The sequence below is a fragment of the Eucalyptus grandis genome, chromosome 8 (assembly GCF_016545825.1).
Source record: "Eucalyptus grandis isolate ANBG69807.140 chromosome 8, ASM1654582v1, whole genome shotgun sequence".
NCBI lineage: Eukaryota > Viridiplantae > Streptophyta > Magnoliopsida > Myrtales > Myrtaceae > Eucalyptus > Eucalyptus grandis.
The window spans coordinates 68,853,497-68,875,839 of record NC_052619.1 but is presented as its reverse complement, the minus strand read 5'-3'; the positions used below and the strand labels follow the sequence as shown (position 1 = coordinate 68,875,839).

The 22,343-nt window shown below is 38.6% G+C and overlaps 1 protein-coding gene across 1 annotated transcript; it reads left to right on the top strand.

The window, feature by feature from the left end:
* The first annotated feature begins 3,498 nt into the window (after positions 1-3,498).
* On the top strand, positions 3,499-18,352 carry LOC104415797 (ABC transporter D family member 1). Its single transcript, XM_039300463.1, is given in 27 exon segments — positions 3,499-4,174; positions 4,673-4,940; positions 7,179-7,403; positions 7,768-7,965; positions 8,057-8,511; positions 8,765-8,909; positions 8,979-9,048; positions 11,680-11,918; positions 12,048-12,114; positions 12,117-12,221; positions 12,224-12,350; positions 12,437-12,548; positions 12,638-12,796; positions 13,163-13,262; positions 13,346-13,454; positions 13,869-13,959; positions 14,307-14,431; positions 14,567-14,716; positions 14,803-14,875; positions 15,769-15,949; positions 16,031-16,192; positions 16,489-16,650; positions 16,729-16,962; positions 17,138-17,298; positions 17,384-17,436; positions 17,538-17,616; positions 17,815-18,352. Coding segments are annotated over 27 exon segments (3,999 nt in total). The 5' UTR covers positions 3,499-4,112; the 3' UTR covers positions 17,902-18,352.
* The last annotated feature ends 3,991 nt before the right edge of the window (positions 18,353-22,343 follow it).

Here is a 22,343-nt window from a genome sequence, read left to right as displayed (position 1 = left end):
CCCGCGTTCACTGGATCGAGGGCAACCTCTTGATTTTGTGGATCTCAATGCATTCCACCTATGGATCCTACAAGATCATGGTTCGAAGCATTGGCAATTGTGGTTAAAATGAACCCTTTGGGAATGGTGGGTGTAAAATGAATGGAAAACGGTCAAAGAATAATTTGGGAACCATTCAATTGGTGCTCAGGCTCTGACCTGATGCTTTCTCATGTTTTCTCTTATCTTCCCCATTTTTTGAATATTTTTGTACCCATTTTTGGAAAATGTATATTCACCAGAAAATGAAATTTTGCACATCATGTACAGTAAGTAACTAACCATTACGTTGATATAAAATTAATGTTATGCATAATGCATAATGTTCAATCTTTGCATCTTTGCACTGTTCAATCTTTGCACCAATTGAGACATTCAACTTTGTTTGCACATTCCAAAGGGCAAACTTTTACAGTTTGTTTGGTTTTACAAGTATCAAGAAAAATGAAGGGAGAAGGAAATAAAGGAAGCAGAAGGCGAATAATGGAATGGAAATTTTTATAAAGTCCATTATTGGTGTTAATAATAAGTGACACATTCATCAATGCGGAAAAATTCAATCATAAAATTAATGTGAACGTACGTATCATTCATCCAATAATGAACGTGTGATGATTTTCTACGGAAGTAGTGGACTTAATAAAAGTTTGTTAATCATTCGGATGTACATCGAAGGGAAATGAAGTTAGTAAATTTACATAAATATTAGTTGTCTTATCTATATTTATTTAAAATGAGGAGCAATAATGAAAAAAAAAAAGGAACTAAAAATGTGGATTCCACGAAAATACATTTCCTTTATTTTAATCTATTTCCTTCAACTTCCATAATCCTTTCTCCAACCAAACAAGAAATGTTTTCCTTAGATTGCTCAAGATAGTTGAAAAATTAGTAAAAAGGGGGGCTATTTCCACATCCATTATAGCTAGATCCACAGCCCATTTTGGTGAACCGACCATAATTATCCTTGCTCCAAAACCATTCCATCTAGCCACGCTTCCTCCCTCTCCTTGATTGCCGGGTGTCCCTCCTCCCTAGTTTTTCCTTATTCTTCTTCGTTTTCTCGGTCGAGGAGGCACCTCGTCCGCATCATCGACTGGATGACGTGAAGTTGCTTCGCAGAAAATGGATCGATCCCATCTCCTGAAGCTTCCTTTCTTCTCAATTTGCGTTTTGAAATTGCAGCCAGTCATTCTCAATGAAAACGCAGTGTACAATCCAAGGATCCACGTTTCAAGATTGCACCAACTACAAAACACGCAACGGATAGCAACCGTACTCTTTCTTCTTTAAAGCCAATGCCCCACCAAGCACGACAACTGGTGAAATTGAATGACTCCTTCCAGTGGCGAAGGTAATCCAAGTGAACTGCTTTTGATGGTGAAAAAGCTCCTTTTAAGGGCCTCAAACAACAAAAAGAAAGAAGAAAGGGCTCAGGTCAGCTAGCAGCCGCTTTTGCTGCGATTTTCAGAGGTGATAGTGTTGAAAAAGTGCGCACGATATGCCCAATATCTTTGGCACGAGGAGATTGCCGAGATGGATTTTAAGTCCGAGCCTATTAATATATTTTGGATCTACTTTCACTAAAAAATTTAGACCAATAAGTTATAAGTTAATTATAATGTATAAATTGTTTTACACCATTAATTTTGTGATTTAGAATTTCTTTAACACAACTACACATACATCCTAACAATCTCCTCCTCATGTCTTCACGCATCAACATTTCTTTATCACAGCTTTGATACCATTAGTTGAGAAGGTACAACAAAAATCCAATACCGTTTGCCTAGAAAGATCGTCAATAGGGAGCCCAAGTTTAAATTTGTTAACACTTTAATTGAACTCATTTTTACTCAAAAGCTTAAATTAATGACTTATGAGTCAAATAAAATATATTAACTACTTTACACTATATCAATTTTCTAATGTAAGATTCTTTTAACATAATTCTATTGTGCATTTTAATAGATGAAATGACCTCAAAGATCCTAGGTGGGTTGGATCATAGAGCTCCGGCCAGTTAATTTTGCAAAGATATATGACCAAAAAATTTGCAAAGGAAGGGGAGAGAGAATATAGGGACGGGGAGAGGAAATGCAGAGGGCCCATTTCTGCGTTTGCACCGTCCCGGAGGCCGCGGGTCCCGTCATAACGGTTGTGGAATTAGTCCCATCTTCAAGAAAGACCTTTAAATGGCCAAAATTATAAAAACTCGAAAGGGCCTTTAATGCAAAAAATACGATAGAAAGTGTCCTCCTTTGAAAATAAAGTATGAAAAACTATATCTCTTGAGGGAAAAGCTTAGGGGTAGAGTCAATCCCCGACATAAGTCGGACCAAGAATCGGTTAGCGTTAACCAATAGATTGGATCTAAAATTTATTGCGAATCTGCTTGGTCTCCAATTCTGTGAACCTACCGAGGTGGGTTTGGTTTTTGGTGTAGGCATCAATATCATTGGAAAACGATATTTCAATGCTATTCTAATGCAAAGTTTGGTTAACAATTTTTATGTAAACGGGAGCTCTTTAATAGAGATATTGAGCACTGGGATATTTTCTATTTTAGAGATCATGATGATACTTCTATTAGTTATATGAATCTAGAGGTTGCATGGATATCTTCTTTTAATTATGCATATGTTGAGATATTACCTTAGAATAGTTATCTAGTAAAGTCGTCAATATATTTTTTAAAATAAACATTGGAATATATAGGAATTTCTTAAATTTATCCTCTACATTATTTAAAAGCCACATTGTCATATTTCTCACAGCTGTTTTTGTGAGTTATTAAATATTGTGTAATATAAACACCTAGAAACACATGAAAGAACATGTCAATTGTAGAAAGGTGTGTGTGATGACCATTCTGTTTTTCTATTTTTTATTTTTCTGTTCCTAATTTTAGAAATTTGTTTGGTAATGAAATTTATTTTTTCTATTTTTAGAATAAGTGTTTAATTCTGAAATAGGTTTGGAACAAAAATATAAAGCAAAAATTTTCTACTTTTTTTTTTATTTCTTGGACAAAAAATGAGAAATAAAAAAATTTCTGCCTCTCTTTAGTCAGGTTGCCCGCTCGTTGTCATCTGCCGTCCGTTGGTAGCCTGGGAGGGAAACATTTTGTATCGTTATCAGATGAATAAATTTTGACGTTATCAAACATGCACTTTTGTTTAGAAATTTGTGCTGGAAATAAAATAAAAAGTCCAATTCTTGCCGGAAATTAATTTGCTCCGATAGAAGGTCATCATTAAGGAACTTTCAAAAGTCAAATGTAAAATTAAAAGATGAATAATTGGATGGCTATTCCTCACCTAGTTTCACCGGATAAGCCATGTGCAATGCGGAGGATGGGCCGTGCGTCACCAAACCACACTTCTTTCGGAAAAGAACAGATGGTCAAAAGGGCAAGAGTTTCAGGATCTGAAAAGGGATTAAAAAAATTATCAAAACCTTTTCTTCAACGCCTGATGATGTCCATTTTTCTAACCTCGAGGAACAGCAGGAAAATTCTTAAACGACCCATGCCTCTTGCTCGGAGCGCGGATCGGTTGTCGCGTCGCGTCGCGATGTCGTGATGCCAATTTGCCAAAGCCGTGCGTACGTCGACAACCCGAAGGAGACGACGCTTTAAGCGCAGCTCGATCTCTCTCCCATCTCCATCTGTCGTAACTCTTGACGGTTCCCCTGTCTCTGTCTCTCTCTCTCTCTCGAGGTGGAACGGCGAGCGCAACCTGCTCGAATTGAGGTCACATGAAGAGGGTGACTCGTCGGCCCGCCGAATCTTCTTCTGGGTCTTCTTGATTCCGCCGTTCTTGATTCGTCGGATTGAGCCCGAGTGAGAAAGCTCCGATTTTGCGCTCATTAATCGATCGTTTCGTCAATTGGGTCTCGAGGGTTGAGATTCGATCTCGCGGGGGAAGGGTGGTGGGGGAGCGGTGGAGCTGGAGGAGGTCGTTCGGTGATGGCGATTAGGGTTTTGGGTGTGGCTCAGCTCGGTTGTTTAGTCGGTTAGGACACTGAATTCTTGAACGAGGTAGCGCGGGTTCGCGCGTCTATCTGAAGCCATGCCTTCTCTTCAGTTGCTGCAGTTGACGGAGCATGGTCGGGGTCTTCTGGCTTCCCGAAGGTAATGCCTCGCTGTCGTTTATTGAGTAAGGGCGAGAGCAAGAGCTCGCGGACTTTGATAGTCAATTACTTGTAGTTGCTTTGGATTTTGCGGCTGTGATCGGTCAATGGTGTATGGGCCAATGCCTTGAAGATAGCCTGTTTTAGTGTCTGGTTGTTTTATGGTTTCTTTTGAAAGATGTCCTCTGTGAGTTTCACCTTCTCAATCATGTGCACTCGCGCCGTTATGCTGCCTGCTTTTGAGTTAATGGTTTCTATTCTGTTCTGCTTGGTTCTCTCTGACGACTAGTGTACTCGAAGGAATGTGGTTCTGTAGTCTGTTGAAGTTAGAAAAGCGTGTTATTGAACGACTCTTGCTATGAATAATGTGTCCGTTTATTTGTGGTTTGCAATTGGTCTCGCTAGCTTTTTAGTTGCTGCCAACTACTTTCTCATGCGCAAATGGCAGTTTCCATTTGATAGTCACCCTGTTTGTAAATTGTGTTAACTCTTCCTGCAGGAAATCCCTTCTTCTTGCCACTGGCATCTTAGTTGCTGGCGGCACTGCTGCATATGCTCATTCCCGTTTTAGCAAACAGAAGTCCAATACTTTTGGTCATTTTAATGGGATTGACAATGACCAAGAGGCTGGCAGAGGTCAGGAAAGTGGAAAAAAAGCTAGTAAAAAGAAAGGTGGATTGAAGTCACTGCAGGTCCTTACAGCCATTCTACTATCTAAGATGGGCCAGATGGGTGCAAGGGACCTTTTGGCTCTAATTGGTATAGTGGTGAGCTAATTCTTTAACCAGAGAATATTTCCTATAAATTATTTTGTTCTTTTCATCTTTACTTTCCGAGTCTTCTTCCATATGTGTCGAATGCCGTGACATAATGGATGTGTATGTTTTAATTAAAGTGGTAGGTTGTTCATCAATGCGATTGATCTTCCAGTAAAGATGAACGTTAAACCTTCAGTACTAATCCTTAACAAGTATGAAGCATTGGCTCATTATTTCAAGATTCTGGAGTTATTATCTTCTTTGGAACATTGAAGCTCTTGCATGGGTTCTGTCTGATTTATTTTCATCTATATGTGGCTTAGAAAATAACTTGTTTTGGCTTTGTTTTCATTAGGGAAAGTATGCTTTTTAATCCCCATTGCTAGCAAGGTCTAAAATCGCGCTGTATTATAACACTCTACCTTTAAATTATAGAATGGTATAGAGTATTTAAGACTTGTTTTCTAGAATTCTTTTTTTTTTCCCTAGTCGGTTGTTAATGTTATGTTGTTCTTCTTTTGGATTTCCTTCTTGCTGATTGTTTGTTTTGAGATATGACCCTAAGGCTAAGCTATCGTATCCTTTTTTATACCTTGATTGTCTCTTGACTAAACCATTTGGTAATATTACTCAAAACTGGGTTAGTTTTTACCATAGGGCAGGCACCTTCCCACCCACAGCAGTGATAGCAATGACAGAACAACAACAAAAAACAAAAGAAGAAGGCAGATGACTGTCAATTAGAGAATTCTGTTATGATGATATGCTATGGATTTCTTTGAGTTGCAGTTGGAACATGGAATTTCTCAATTGGCTATTTTATTAGTTGCTTTCTGTGCCTGAGGGTATAGTTAACATATCCATTTGTGGCATACATGTCAAGTGTCAAACATTTAGTTTAATTGTAGTAGATATCCTCCATGGGAAGCAATAGCTCTTAGGAGAGGAAGTATAGCAAATGCGTTCTGGGGGTTACTTATAGGAAATTAAACTTGGGGACTGGTGTGTTCTTGCGGGCTTGGAATTACCAGGTAGAGATTGGATTTGCAAAGGAGTTAGAATGAAGGATTTGAGTTTTGGTCATAGTTAGTGCGGAGGTATAGCAAATGTGTCCTGGGGGTTGTGGATGTGGACCAATGAAGTCAAAGAAACTGAAAGTATTAAGCTGTAAAACACAAAAGAAGGCTGAAAATGGTTAAGATGATGCGTCTACAGGTGTTGAAATCAGTTCTTACTGCAGTAGTGGCTTGTAGCAGTAGTGACAGCTTCCCATGCTATAACATAATGCTTGCTGTGGCAGGCTGCGGATTCTATTTTATGTGGTGCTTGTAATTATTGAGAGGTTGTGGACTGGATAATTCTTTGCTAGGAAGGGTGGAAGTTAATGGCTTGGAGAGTGATATAGAAGAACAGCAATGATCCTCTATTCGGAAATAGGCTAATAAAGCAGAAGAGAGACTTACAAAATTTTCTATATATTTTGATGTGTGTAATAAAAAGTACATCAGCCTAATTTATTGGCAAGAGAAATTGATACTGAACTTCTGAAGGAGATTATGAATGTGATGAAAAGCAAATGCAATTAAAATTGGTGTTTGCAGAAAAATTGATTGATAGAAGCCTTAAGGAGGATGTTGCATCTTCTGGTTGTATGTGACAGCCTTTGCAATGTTTTGCTGAATTATTACCGGAAGCTCCTGACTCAATAGTTTGTCGATGATTTTTTTTAGGAAAATTTCAATTGTTGTGGACTGGTATTTGTTATTAATGACCATTTAGAAAATTTAAGTATAATCAACGTGGTAGATGTTTGGCCCATTAATATAATTGGATGGGAATTTCACTTCATAGCCAGAATTGGCATTATGACCGTAGTAATTGAGAAGTATTGATGTTACAAGTGGTGTGAACGGGGCGAGGAAACTCTATGTAGGTCTTATGGTTAGGCATGGTTGGTTTTGTAAGCCATGTCAATCAGGTAAGAATGAAGATCATGCTTGTCTGTTCCTGTCCTTGCTCCTTCCATGCCCTGGCCTGTCTAATTGCTAAAAGACCTTATCGTCAGTTACTCTATGCCGCAATTTGTATAAATTTTTATATCTAAGTGTGCATGTTTTCCGGAGCTTTACATCTGCATCACCAGTAGTTAGTTACCTTCTTATGCATGGCTTTATTTGGTACTTAAATTTTAATGAATAGGAAGACTGCCAACTTGGGATGGGATGCTAACTCTATTTTCTTTTTCAGGTATTTCGGACGGCTTTGAGCAATAGATTAGCAAAAGTGCAAGGTTTTTTGTTTCGTGCTGCTTTTCTTCGGCGCGTTCCACTATTCTTCCGGCTGATTTCAGAAAATATCCTATTATGCTTTCTTCATTCCACGATACACTCTACTTCAAAGTACATAACAGGGACACTCAGTCTGCGTTTTAGGAAGATATTGACGAAATTGATCCACACCCATTACTTCGAGGTGTGTCTTGTTGTTGGATCTTCAAGCTGAAGTTTAGGACAATTCTCCTTCTTTATTCTTTAATCTTTAATTTAGTGTGGATTATGTCAAACCAAGCATTCAGTGGCACTTGTTTGTTTTCCATGTCTCTTACTCTCTACAAACACTATGTCGTGCCTTTAATTTGCGCGGAACTTTTATTATTGTAACAAGCTGCTTAAAGCAATATGTCACAAGTTAAAAAAAATGAAGTTTTGTTTTTCAAGTATCAGTATGTAGTCCTGTCACGAGGGTCAAGTTGTAATTATTCGATTAGCTAGTGATCACACCATATATTCTGCCTGCTTTGTTCCCTGCAGTTGCTTAATTCTCTATATGGTTACAGAATATGGCATACTACAAAATTTCCCATGTTGATGGGCGCATATCTAATCCAGAGCAACGGATCGCAAGTGATGTACCAAGGTTCTGTTCAGAATTGAGCGATCTTGTGCAGGATGATTTGACAGCTGTAGCGGATGGCCTGCTTTATACCTGGCGCCTATGTTCTTATGCTAGCCCAAAATACGTTTTTTGGATTTTGGTAGTCCTCTCTCCTCATTAACGTTGATTAGCAGATGGTTTAGATTCAAAGGTCAGTTATCTCAATTCGAGCACTTGATTTTATTTTGCAGGCATATGTAATGGGGGCAGGGGCCATGATCAGAAATTTCTCTCCTGCTTTTGGGAAACTAATGTCCATAGAGCAACAACTGGAAGGAGAATATCGGCAGGTCCATTCTCGGTTGAGGACCCATGCAGAAAGTATAGCATTTTATGGCGGAGAAAAGAGAGAAGCATCTCATATTCAGCAGAAGTTTCAAAATCTGGTGAAGCACATGAGAGTTGTCCTTCATGACCATTGGTGGTTTGGAATGATCCAAGACTTCTTGTTGAAATATCTAGGTGCTACAGTTGCTGTTATCTTGATTATCGAACCTTTCTTTGCTGGTGACCTTAGACCCGATACTTCAACTCTGGGACGTGCTGAAATGTTGAGCAATTTGAGATACCATACCAGTGTCATCATATCCTTGTTTCAATCTCTTGGTACACTGTCTATAAGTTCAAGACGGCTCAATCGTCTCAGGTATTGCTTGATTAACCATCACCACTGTAGCAATTCTTTGTGCTTTTTCTTTAACCAATTCCCAAACATCTGGTTTAGCTATTCTTTTCAAGCCAATATTTTCTCGTGTTTTGGGGTCTTCATGAATTTATGTTGGGAATCTTCATATGCTTGTTACATTGTTATATATTTGGTTTTGTGTGTTCGCAGGCAGTTCTTTTCTTGCTAGGCATGACTTTTCAGTTTCTTTCTGACACTGGTTTCATCTGCTCAGTGGTTATGCAGACCGCATTCATGAATTAATGGTCATATCAAGAGAGCTAAGTGGTGCCAACGAAAAATATTCTTCTCGAGGAAATGGAAACCAAATTTTCAGTGAAGCTAATTTCATAAAATTTTCTAATGTCAAGGTACTCAAAATAACTTTACTCACTACATTACGCTTTCTTTCCCTTTTCACATATTAACATTGTCTTCCAGGTTGTTACCCGACTCAAAATGTTTTGGTGGAGGATTTAACTTTAACGGTTGAACCAGGGTCAAATCTTTTGATTACAGGTAATGTTATTATTAACAAGGTGCCTTGGCTTTTAGCACCTCAACATCTAGTTTCCTCTGCTTGCTTGGAGTTTAGGTGACCCATGAGCAAGGGACTTACGTACCTTTATTTATTTGATTCTCTTCTTCCTCTTCTGCCTTTCTTTTTCCAGAGAGCTGGCCTCGCCTATGAAAAAGTTGTGCCTTATAGAGTAGTCCCCTTTGCATCATGAACTGTCAACGTATAGTGGACTCACAAATTCAAACTATTTGATCCTTTAGGCCCTATTTGGTAAATGGCCAATTCTTAATTAAATAGAAATTTGTTTAATTATGCCAATTAATCTTTTTATTATTGGGAACAAATTAGGGTGCGTTTGGTTGTGTTTGTTTAAAAATTATTTCGGGAAACGAGAAATAGAAAAAAGTGTTTGTTCGGGAACAATTTTGAACAAAACAATGCGTTTGGTAAACTTGTTCGGGAATAAAAATAAACAGAAACATGTTTGGTAAATTTGGATAATTTTTTCTATTTTTTTCTTATTTTTCCTTTTTTTCTTTTTTTCTTTTTCATTTTTTTTTTCTTCTTTTGGCCGGTCGCCGGCGAGGGTCGGCCTCGCCTTGATCCGGCAAGGCCGAGCTCGCCCGGCGGCGGGCGGCGCGGCTCGCCCGGGCCACCGCCGGGCGACGCCGACTCGCCCCGGCATCCGTAAGGCCGAGGCTCGCCGACCGCCGGGCGAGCTCGCCTCGCGGGATCTGGCGAGATCGAGCTCGCCCAGCGGCGGGCGAGCGCGGCCTCGCCGGATCTGGGCGAGATCGAGCTCGCCCGGCGGCGGGAGGCGCGGCCTCGCCGGGCCACCGCCAGGGCGAGGCCGAGGCTCGCCCGGCCGGGCGAGGCCGAGGCTTGCCGGGCTGGCCGGGCGAGGTCGGCCTCGTCGGATCCAGGTGAGCTCGAGCTCGCCCGGCTACGGCGAGCCTCGGCCTCGCCGGGCCGGCGAGCCTCGCCATGGCCGGGCGAGGCCGCCGTCCCTCGTTGGCCGTTCGCCGGCCATGGCCGAGGCCGGCGACCAGCCAAAAGAAAAAGAACAAGAAAATAAGAGAAAAAAAAAAAAAAAAAGTGTTTCTCAAAAAGTGTTTCAAAACAAGAAACACAAAATTTGTGTTTCTTGTTTCGTTTCTTTTTGTTTTTGGGAACAAAAGAACAAAAAAAAACAGAAAAAATGTTTAAAAAAAAAAAAGAAACACAAACAAACGGGGCCTTAGTGACTGGGGAATAGATTTGGAACAGAATTAATAAGTAGAAAAAAGTTACTTTTTTGTTCCCAAGAATAATTCTAGAAATGAGCCATTTTTTTTTTCTTTCCTTTTCTAGTTTTTCTTTTCTTCTTCTTCCTTCTCTAGCCGGTCACTAGGTTCAGTGACCAGCCAAAGTTAAGGTTTGGTGACCTTGTGGGCCCTTAGCGAGGCTTGACCTTGCCCGACCATGGTGAGGCCGACCTCACGGGGCTAGCGAGGCTCTCTTGAGGCCGTGAGTTTGCCGGCTCTTAGCTCTAGCTGGCCGTTGGCCATCATCAGAGGCCTAGTGACTGGCTAGAGGAGGAAGAAGAAGAGAAGGAAAAAGAAAGAAAAAAAAGGAAAAATCTAAAAAATTTATTAAAAAATTACAAGAAATTCTAGGTTATAAAATTTTTTTAGAGTTGTATCAAATGCATTTTGTTCTTGTTCTATTTCGGGAATAGACATTTTGTGCAGTCACCAAACGCGTTCGAATGCTCAGAAACTCGTCCAGGGAATAGAATTAGAAAGAATTAGAAAGAATTACTGAGCAGAAATTGTTTTTAGGGGTAGAATGGTTACCAAACGCACCCTTATATTAACGCGTTAACTATAACAGTAGGCTAGTCCCAGTTGGGAAAACTTGATTGAAATTGGAAAAAATCGTGCTTGTTTTTTGTCAAGCTAGGAGGAAACCCATGCCTGTGTAAATCTTCTACTTGTGCCTATTTTGCTGTTCCTGTACTAGGCGAAATTGAGGAAGGCACAGAAAGGATGTTTGCTTTTAGATAACTTTATGGTAGCTTGTAACGGTGTAAATACAAAGATTAACAGTAGAATTTTCATTAGCACCTCTGACATGATTTCTCCACATTCAAGTCTTTTTTTTTTGTTTTGGGGGTGGGGGACAAAAGGAATATTTGCCATAATGTAAAGATTTGCATTGCAGAATCTTCATATGTTCTTGCTTTAAGCAATCAATAGATAATGGTTGTCTCCAGAAGCAGATCCATTGCACAGACATAATGTTAAAAATGAAATTGCTTCTGCATTCTTTTGACCTCTGCTGTTTGGACAATCTAATGCGTGTGCTAGGGTTTTGAATTTCCAGGACAGTGATATGTGAGGTTAGCATTCTAAAATGAGATTTTCACCTTTGCTGGTCATAAGTTAATTTAAGTTTGGTCTAGATGTAGCTTTTAAGTTCCAACTCGCCATCTATTTGAGTTATTGGATTAGATTACTTGTATTACCTATGTCAAGATCTGTTGAATCAATGGTAGTGCACCTATTTTAGTGATGACTTCACTCAATTTTCTCCCAAGCAGTGCAATACCTGCATTTCTAACATAAACTACATCATTACCTCCATTATAGGACCAAATGGCAGTGGGAAAAGTTCGCTTTTTCGAGTTCTAGGAGGCCTGTGGCCACTTGTATCCGGCCATATTGCAAAACCTGGCGTTGGTTCTGACCTTAATAAGGAGATATTCTACGTGCCGCAACGACCGTACACCGCTTTTGGCACACTTCGTGACCAGCTGATTTATCCTCTTACGGAAGATCCGGAAGTTAAAAAACTCACACGACCTGCAATGGTGGAGCTGCTGAAAAATGTAGATGCTTCCACTTGTCCTTCATGTGTGTTTTGCTATAAGTATAATAAATCAATATATCTAACGATGGATGGATCTGTAATGTACCCTTGACACTAGTCTCCATGGGCTTTTTCTCTTATCTTGTAGGTTGATCTGGAGTATTTGTTGGACCGTTATCCACCAGAGAAAGAGATAAATTGGGGTGATGAATTATCTTTGGGGAGCAGCAGAGATTAGGGATGGCTAGGCTATTCTACCACAAGCCTAAGTTTGCAATTCTTGATGAGTGCACAAGTGCTGTGACAACCGATATGGAGGAACGGTTTGTGCTAAAGTTCTGGCTATGGGAACATCATGCATAACCATTTCACATAGGCCTGCATTGGTTGCGTTTCATGATGTGGTTTTGTCCCTGGATGGTGAAGGGGGCTGGAGCGTGCACTACAAGAGGTTGGTGTGTTTAGATAATGCTGTAATTTTCTTGATTCTTTGGATCACAGGGAGCTGTTCTGTTGTACTGAACATAAAAGATGCAGGGATGATTCTCCTGTCCTCCCTGAAGCTGGAAGCAATAGGATTATGTCTTCTGAGACAGAACGCCAGAATGATGCAATGGCCGTCCAGCGAGCATTTGCTACCAACGCAAAGGCATGAACATCGAAGCGTTGTTAGTTGTTTCTTAAATAATTTCTAAGCTTAGTTAAGAACTAACATCCCATGGTTGCAACTTGTCTTAGGACTCTGCATTTTCAAAAACAAAGGCACAGTCATATGTATCAGAGGTGATTGCAAGATCTCCTTCTACTGACAATCTTAGTTCATTGCCTCTTGTCCCACAACTTAAGAGCTCACCGAGGATATTGCCATTGAGAGTAGCTGCCTTATTCAAAGTATTGGTAAGTATCCTTCCCAGTGCTCATTATCTATCCTTGTTGTGCATGTTAACTGTTGCTATGAAATGTCTGTCTTGCTTTGCAAGACATGGTCTTCCTGAGGAGTATGACTGGATGAGACGGCTTAAATATGCCAGTGTTATGTTCTCATGCATAATCACATGCCCCTGAAAGGCTATCTCTTTTAATTGTGTTTTCTAGATAAGTCCCAAAAGTTTGTTTTAATGCTAGGTTGATGAAATGGTACACATTCTTTATCTAGGTTGCTACTCCCTGTATTTCTGTCACTAGACCTGCATTTTGTGGGTTTCTTTTTATGTTATCAACCAATTCATAACGTGAGTTGCTGAATTTCTTCCTGTTCTTCAGGTACCAACAGTGTTTGATAAACAAGGTGCACAACTTCTTGCGGTCGCTGTTCTTGTATTATCAAGAACATGGGTATCAGATCGTATTGCCTCGTTGAACGGTATCTTTTCTCCATGTCTCAATTGATTTATTTTTTCTAATGAGATGAGTTTTTAAAAATAGCTGTTCAACAACTCTTATCAGGAACCACTGTGAAGTATGTCCTAGAGCAGGACAAGGCATCTTTCACTCGGCTTATTGGTGTTAGTGTCCTGCAAAGTGCTGCATCTTCCTTCATTGCACCTTCTTTGAGGTACTTTCATTGAGATTCGTGTCTGTCGCCGATTTCTTCTAAAAGAGTCAAATGTCATTTGTACAGTCCACACTAGCCATTTCGGCCTGATCCTATGTTCTGCAGTATATGGCTCAAACTGATATGTGAGATTGGAAGTAGGGACATTTGGTATAAATTAATTGTTTTTCATGTTAGAAAAAATGATTTATGTGAGGAAGTCAATTGAACAAACATCAGAATATGTAAGTTGCAGTATCATGAACAGGCGGCCCCATGTGTACTTCTACGGCTACTCTAACAGTATTTAGATACTTCTTTTGCATGCTAGCGGAATGCCTTTAGCTTCATTGTTTATTTAGAAATTCATCCTGTTTTGAAGCTTTGCCAATTAAGTATTATATTATGTATGAGCGTGAGCTGGCTTCATTTCAGGCATCTGACAGCAAGGCTAGCCCTTGGGTGGAGGATACGCCTGACACAGCATCTACTGAAGAATTATCTTAGAAACAATGCGTTCTACAAGGTACCATGTCATGCAAAACTGGCTGTGTGGTTCCCTGTATTCATTGTATGAATCGGTTCATTTCTTGTGTTTTAGCATTAATTTATTCAATAAATAAAGAAAAGCTCCTCTTTGATTTTATTGTGAGCATCTTCCCAATGTAGACAACTGCCTAAGACTTTGTTTGGGGAAGAGAGGAGGGAAAGAAAATGAAGGTTTTTTTTTTTTTTTGGGGGGGGGCTTTCCCTCTGATCTCTCTCACAAACCAAACAAAGCCTAAAGGTGGCAATTTGTCTCTTAGACATTAAAATTTTGAGTTAGTTGTCCAGGATACTAACTGAAGCTTTTATTTCATGTTTCTTTTTCAGGTTTTCAACATGTCAAGCAGAAACATAGATGCTGACCAGAGGATAACTACTGATCTTGAAAAGTTAACAACTGATTTGTCAGGATTAGTCACTGGAATGGTAAAGCCATCTGTTGACATTCTCTGGTGAGTTTGTCTCTGTAATATCAATTTCACAATGATCCATAGATTTTGTCAATCTAGCCTCATTATGCAGGCATAGATCCTCTTTGGTTATTCACTGATTTCACAGGAACATTTCTTGATGCTGCATTAAATAAGGTTCACCTGGCGAATGAAGCTTTTGACGGGTCGGAGGGGTGTTGCCATATTGTATGCTTACATGTTACTAGGTTTGGGTTTCTTAAGGACTGTGACTCCTGACTTTGGCGACCTGACTAGTCAACAACAACAGCTAGAAGGAACCTTTAGGTAATAGAGTTTCGATTCCTCAGCATATTTGGCTCTAATTTACCTAATTTTAGCATTGATGTAATTTGCGGTCATGAATGAACTAGGTTCATGCATGAAAGGCTGCGCACACATGCTGAATCTGTAGCTTTCTTTGGTGGTGGTGCCCGAGAAAAAGCTGTAAGCTTATTCCCATTTCTTTTCCCATGCTATCAGTCTGAATGCTGTATGGTTGAAATTGGAAGTGTGTCACAGTGGAATTGCTTGTGTAGATGGATATACATGAATAGCTCCTTGTTGCCTGCCTGTTTTTGCCTTCATCTTCGGTACTTTCGATTCTAGACTGATGAGTTATATGGGACCTAAATCAGTTTTCATGCAAGATTCTAGCTCTGGAAGTTCACATTATTTGCTCTTGATGATGCTTCATTGGATCTTTTCTCTTTTTATTTTTCCCCAACTTTTCTCCTGTTCTCAGAATAGATGTTAGGGTATTGCTGCCAAGCGTACACTTGACCATCTCTTCTCTCATTTGCATTGGTCACTCAGTTCTTTTCTACCTGGGAAAAGGAAAATAGTTTAGTCTACCTAATGGGTATATAATTAACAAAGATAGAAGCCAACACCTCAGCCTGTCATATGAGTCCATCATGTGTTCCAACATCCATTTTGCAATTGCCAGGCAACAATGGCTGCTCTTTAAATCCTTAATGCAAATGCTTGATACTTGTCAATTATCACCTGATTTTGGGCATTGAGACCCTGGCTGCTATCTTCATTGGGAGATATTATTAGAGCTTTAATATTTGGGAAGTGTTTTTGTTTAGTTAGCAATTCTCTCAATGGAGTGAACAAACTTAAGAGACTCAAATTCCTGTTTATCTATTTTCTAGGGTATGCGCATGCAACTTCTACACTATGTATGGTCAAATTTTAATGAGGTGGATAGATGATTCAAGCATCATGCGTATAAATTCATGGATGCATATATGTATGTAAATTGTTTTCCATGCATCGTATCAAGATACCCCATGTCCTCAATCATTCTACTTACATGTTGAAATATCAAGCAGATGGTTGAGTCAAGATTTCATGAGCTTCTACATCACTCTGAATTGTTGTTGAAGAAAAAATGGCTTTTTGGCATCCTGGATGATTTTATCACCAAGCAACTACCCCATAATGTTACATGGGGTCTGAGCTTGTTGTATGCTATAGAACACAAGGGAGACAGGGCCTTGATTTCTACTCAAGGTGACTTTACTATTTAATCAAGACTCTGTTTCATTGAGAGTACTCTCTTTGTTCCTTCATAATTTGTTTGTATACGAGCAGGTGAGCTGGCACATGCTTTGCGGTTCTTAGCATCTGTAGTGTCTCAGAGCTTTTTAGCATTTGGCGATATTCTCGAGTTGCACAGAAAATTCCTTGAGCTCTCCGGTGGTATTAATCGGATTTTTGAGCTTGAAGAGCTTCTAGATGCTGCTGCTCAGTCTGGTACATCTTTCTCTGGAAATGCATTGATGACTAAATATTTTCTTTGTCCATGCTCTTTGGCACAAATGTGCTTCAGTATGATATTTAGTCTTAGTCAGCAGGTTTGGCATGAATATGCTTGACTGTGCTTCTTTTTCTCTTAGTATTTTCCCTCTACTTTCAGACTAACATACTTCTGCTCCGTGTCAATGCTACCTGAACATATTTAGTGGTGTGCGAAGTAGTGTACTCTGTGTATTTTGTACTTAGGAGTCCAAATGTTTTGCTTACTACTGATGAAGTTGATGTTCAATCAGGGGTATCTGCATCTGATGCCATATTGCCATCAAAAAGCAGCAATCTTCATTCTGAAGACAACATTTCATTCTATAAAGTGGACATCATAACCCCAGCACAGAAATTGCTTGCCAGGAAGCTTACGTGTGATATTGTACCTGGAAAGAGCTTACTTGTTACTGGTTAGAGATTTTTCTTTTGGTTTCTTTGATAGTATGCTATACTGGAAATTGTACATTTACCAAATTCGGAGTTTTTAGGTCCCAACGGTAGCGGCAAGAGTTCTGTTTTTAGAGCTCTGCGAGGTCTTTGGCCCATCGTAAGTGGAAGACTCACAAAACCATCCCAATCAAATAACGAAACTAGATCAGGTTGTGGGATTTTCTATGTTCCCCAACGGCCATATACATGCTTAGGAACTCTGAGGGATCAAATTATATATCCACTTTCACACGAGGAAGCAGAGCTCAGAATAGCACAGTTTAATGGGAGAGGTAATTTATTTGTTTATTAGATGTAATCTTTGTTATTTTCTTTGTTTTTATCAAGAACTGGAAGAGAGAGCTCATTAATGAGATATGGAGGGAGATTAGAAAAGGGCTTTGTAGCTCTTCCTTCTTTTGTGTGGCTGATTAAGTGCTGTTAATGTGGATTGCAATGTGATTTCAGATCAGAGATCAGGTGACTCGACCCACCTAGACATGCACCTGAAAACTATTCTTGAGAACGTCAGATTAAATTACCTTCTGGAGAGGGAGGGAGGTAGTTGGGATGCTAACAAAAATTGGGAAGATGTCCTTTCTCTGGGAGAACAACAGAGATTGGGCATGGTGAGTGAATTTCCATTTCACATTTCGTGTCAATAATTCTGCTGCCTAATCTACTTCTAACATTCTTACATTTTCCCCCCTGTAGGCACGATTATTCTTCCACAAGCCCCTGTTTGGCATTCTCGACGAGTGCACTAAGTATGTCAAATGTTCAAACATTTGTTTTTTTTCTCATAACACTTACATGATGTCTCATTGTGTTTTGTCTTACTTCCCCTTTCACCTTCTTTTGACAACAGTGCCACGAGTGTTGATGTCGAGGAACACTTGTATAGGCTTGCGGCTGATATGGGTATAACTGTTGTCACTTCCTCGCAAGTAAGTAGAACGTGTATTTCATTGCTTTTTGGCTCTCTTAGGAATGATTGTTACTGATGGGGGGAGGAGGGGTGTTGTCAGTTTTAGTGGGACTATAATGTGATGTTAGATGTGTCCCAATGCTTCTGATAGTGAAAGCTTGAGTTCCTTTTCTGCTTGTTGAAGTTACTAATGGACTCATGTCTTTTCTTTTTCCAGCGTCCTGCTCTTATTCCATTCCATTCGTTGGAATTGCGGCTTATCGATGGTGAGGGTAACTGGGAACTTCGTTTAATCAAGCCATGATTTATTTAAGGCGGCATGTGCTGTTCGAGGAGGTGTCCCTGCGTCCTTAAAAGTATTAAGGACCAGGGTCTGTCCTTGGAGGACTAGCATAGTTTTGATGCATACTCGCATTAGCTCGTCGCACGTATCACGCTGGATGGGAAAGTTGCTAGTAGCCTTGGCTTGAATGGATGGAGGTGGTATACGTATCTCAAATAAGACGAGTCAAAAACCTACTATGTACAGTATTTCTTTTTCCTTCTCTAACATTATCGTAGCCATGGTTCATTTAGCTTAGTCCCTGTCCATTCAAAATCAGTTTCCTGATTGATGTTAGATGAACTCATTATTATATTTAAATTAGCCCCAATAAATAAGCTGTAAGCTGGCAGGGGAAATCCTTAATTCCCCTATTCTATATGCCTGTGTAGCTATCGAGATGATGTCTTTTTATTTATTTATTTATTTATTCCGGTCACTCGTTTCGGGATCGGCCGCGGTCAAGATTGAACGAGAAAATCCCTACTTGAGCTTTCAATGAATGTGATTATACGTAGTCTTTGCCGGATGAGTGATTGTCTTGCTAGAGAGAGAGAGTTCAATTTAAAGTTCTCTTGCTAAACCTATGTATTTCGCAGAAAGATTTTGAAAGTATTGACGTCTAATTGTATTTCCAAAATTACCAACTTTTTTGATAATCTACTAACATTTATTTGTGTAATTTTACACGCAATTATCAACGCTTTTGAAAATTCGTTAATAGTTCACGATGTAGTCAATTTTTTATTTGCGGAGATCTAGATGTCCATTGTTATTTCAAAATTGCCAGCTGCATTCACCGGGTTTAATATCCAACTTTTGAATAAATATCAACATCCTTTCCAATGAGTCACCGATTTTCACCTGTGGAGTTCAAATTACGGATTGTAATGTGAAAATATCAATCCTTAATTCACTACATGCTATTCTAATTATTTTAATCACTTCAAAATTGCCATCCGTTGTAATAATTCAACAATTTTTATAGAGAAAGCTTTAGATAAGGGCTTGAAGTGTCTAGAAATGCTTGAAGTGGTTTTGCCTTTTTTCAAATAAGAACAATACTAGGCTGATGGCATCATTATTTTAAATGAATAATGGTGCCTTTTCAACCACATATGACCACTGGCTAGCAAATTTACAAAGAATCTTGAAAAAATTTTGGACAATATTTTTATTTCAAATAGACAATGAAATTAACAAAAAGGAATTATACTTGATGCTTGTGAACATTTTTTAATAGATTTGTATAACTATTTAAATGCACAACTCAATTGTTTCATAGTATACTTGTGACCTAAGAAGCATTGACATTCGTGTTGAACACTCCGACATTTTCCGACACTTGCCAACACGTGTCAAAAATCTGATACTTTGTCAACTCTCTCGATATTCTTTGACACATGAGTCGGGAATTCTAACATATGAGTTCAAAATTTTGACATGTGATTCCGATACGTACTTATCATGTCATGTGTTGCGTGCCTGTATTTATACTACTTAGTTTACGACAATATTTTCACATATTGTTACCACTATCTTGGTGGCTGCGATGATTTGGGTTCTCTTCCCCTCACGAAGGAGAGGAGTTTGAATCCCCTCATGGTCGTTTGAGGTCTTAAGTAGGACGCCGGGGGTTGTGGATCCTCCTACTTACGTATCCCTCTAGGTTTACTTGTCGACTACCGGCTATATGGGGTTCCTAGGTCACCAATATATATATATATAGACACACACACACACACATATTATTGATATAAAGAAAGTCATGTTAGTAACCCACATGTCTATTTCATTAATTTAATGAGATAGTGGAGCATTATCAAATAAGTGAAAATTTTGTACACTACAATGAGTCTTGTTGTGGCATTTGTTGAACTAAGACACAATATATACTAATCTAGTTAAGATACGTTTTTTTTTTTAAATTTGGCTAGGACAATGAAAAAGTTGGGCTATACAAAATATTAAAAAGGGAAGTGGGGCAAAAAGTTCAATCAAACAAATTTAGTATACTATAAATTTTGGTTATTGCATTCATTTTATTAAATGAAAAATATATATTTTTTCACGACTGCAAGTGTGAAAAATGTTATACATAGTGATGTTGTCAATCGAAATCCTAAATTTATTTGTCTTATAACAAAAATGTTTGAACTAGTCTTTTTTACATGGAATTTAAAATATTTCATGTTGATAATGCTTTCAATAAAGCTCTTTTCAATTCTCCTAGATTTTTCTATTTTCTATTTTATCTAGTCTATTTTTTTAATCTAAAGGATCCCACTTGATTCATAGATTTCTCAAGGAAATCGGACAAGTAAGTTGTCCGCCGTCACCCCTGCATTATTCTTTAGATAAAGTTGTAGTCTCGCTGGCTCATCGGTTGACAAAATATTATGGTGAATTAAGGATATTTTGTCCGAAGGCAATCTTAATCTAAAATTAATATTTTTTTAAAATAGGCAAAAATACAAGCAAGAGGATAGGTGACCATCGCTCAAATCTGCTACCCTCTCTCATTTTTGCCAAGGGCCGGGCCTCGCCTTTGGTTGACAAGGGTTGCCGGCTCTTGCCTAAGCTCTAATAACCCTACTTCGACCATCACTGTTGCCCCCACTGGCAATGGGGCGGCAGCCACAAATGGGTGTGCTTTTGTTTTTGTTTTATTTTATTTTATTTTATTTATGAAAAGAAAAAACCAAAAAAATAAAGAAAAAGGAAAAAATTTAAAAGACAAAATTGTACTTCACCAGCTAATGATTTTAGGCCTTTCTTTAATACTGATATGACCATATCAGGTTTTTATTTGAAACAAATTTTATTTTGATCCCTTATTTAAAAAAAATAAGAGTATTTTGAGCTGTTATTTAGAATTTTTCCATTTTTATATGTGCAACTTACGGGCGTGTTAAACATGCTAACTCTTATCCAACTTCATTTATCAACTTTTGTTTGATTGTTTCAAAAGTACCTACTGCCCCGACAAATGGGTTAAAAGTCAACAACTATCGCTATAAATTATCAACACATTTTGAATACCGTTGACCATTCTTATAATTTACAAGAAAATTATTCAAAAAATTTTATACCTATTACACTTTTGTCAATTTTGTTAACTGAGTTTTGAACTTTTTTTTATATTTTGTTATGGAGTTTATCCAGTTAATTTTGATCGAAAATTACTAACATGGACGCCCACTATCTTCTATGTCGTATTTGAATTTTTTATTATTTTTATTTTTCCATTTTTTTCCATTTTTTTTCTTTACCAGCCACTGTTAGGCCTTGTCGATAATGGGCAGAGATCATCAGCCTCAAGTGGTCGCCCTTGCTAGCCTAAAGCAACGGATGCTTGGGCCTAGGCTAACAATGGGCTGGCAAGGGAGAGGGTTTCCCACGCTCGCTTAGGCCGGGGTGACCCTCGTTAGCCTAGGCCTGGGCATCCCTTGCCCAAGGGTGGTTGGTGCTTGCCCAATGGTGGCTGATGGAGGAAAAAGGGAAAAAGAAAGAAAGAAAAAAGAGGAACTAATAAAGAAATTTGAAAAAAATTAAAATATTATTAAAAAATATTCATGTCAACTTTACTTGTGTGACTAAAGATAATTGATACCTACACCAGCGATTTTTATTTTTTATCGAAATTGATTTGATGGATTCAATTAGTAAAACGTAAAAATATTTAAAACTCAACTGACAAAATTGAAAGACTTAAAACTAACTTGATAAAAGTGCAATAGATTAAGGATTTTTTGCACAATTTTCTTTTCATTTACCAACAAATTTTTTTTTGGTGAATTTAAGTTGCCAATTCTTATATGAAATCGGCAGCTCTTATTTGAGTTAGTAACCATTAAGTATTTGATGGCTTACAAATTACCATTTACCAATTGTTTCTATGATGATGTACCAAAAGGGATAAAGTGCAATCTAAGATCTAAAACTTCTAACGAAAACACAATTAATATGCGATGGCTAAAAAGTGCAATCTGGTATATCCGTTAGCTCTGTCTAATTTGAGCAACGGAAGCCACTATCTCGGCTTTTTAAAAATATTTTCGAGGCCATGTGGGCACTAATTTGTTGCCACGTACATGTCACGTGAAAAAAATCAAAATTAAAACAAGAACAAAATAAAAATAACAAAAAGGAAAAGGATAGAGACGCCTACCCCACTTAGCGCCAAACAGCATCACACGGCCTTGAAAGATATTTAAAATTATCATATTCAGTCGCTCAAATAGGATGAAGTTAACAGGGTACTTGACTGCACTCTTCGGTTAAGTTTTGAGATGTGAGTGTACAAATTGAAAATTTTAGAATGTGATGGTACTTTTATTGGAAGTTTTAGGACTAAGCTACTACTTTTAATACAAAAATTACCAAATCTTATCCAAGTCTGACTAACAAAGTTTATTTGATTG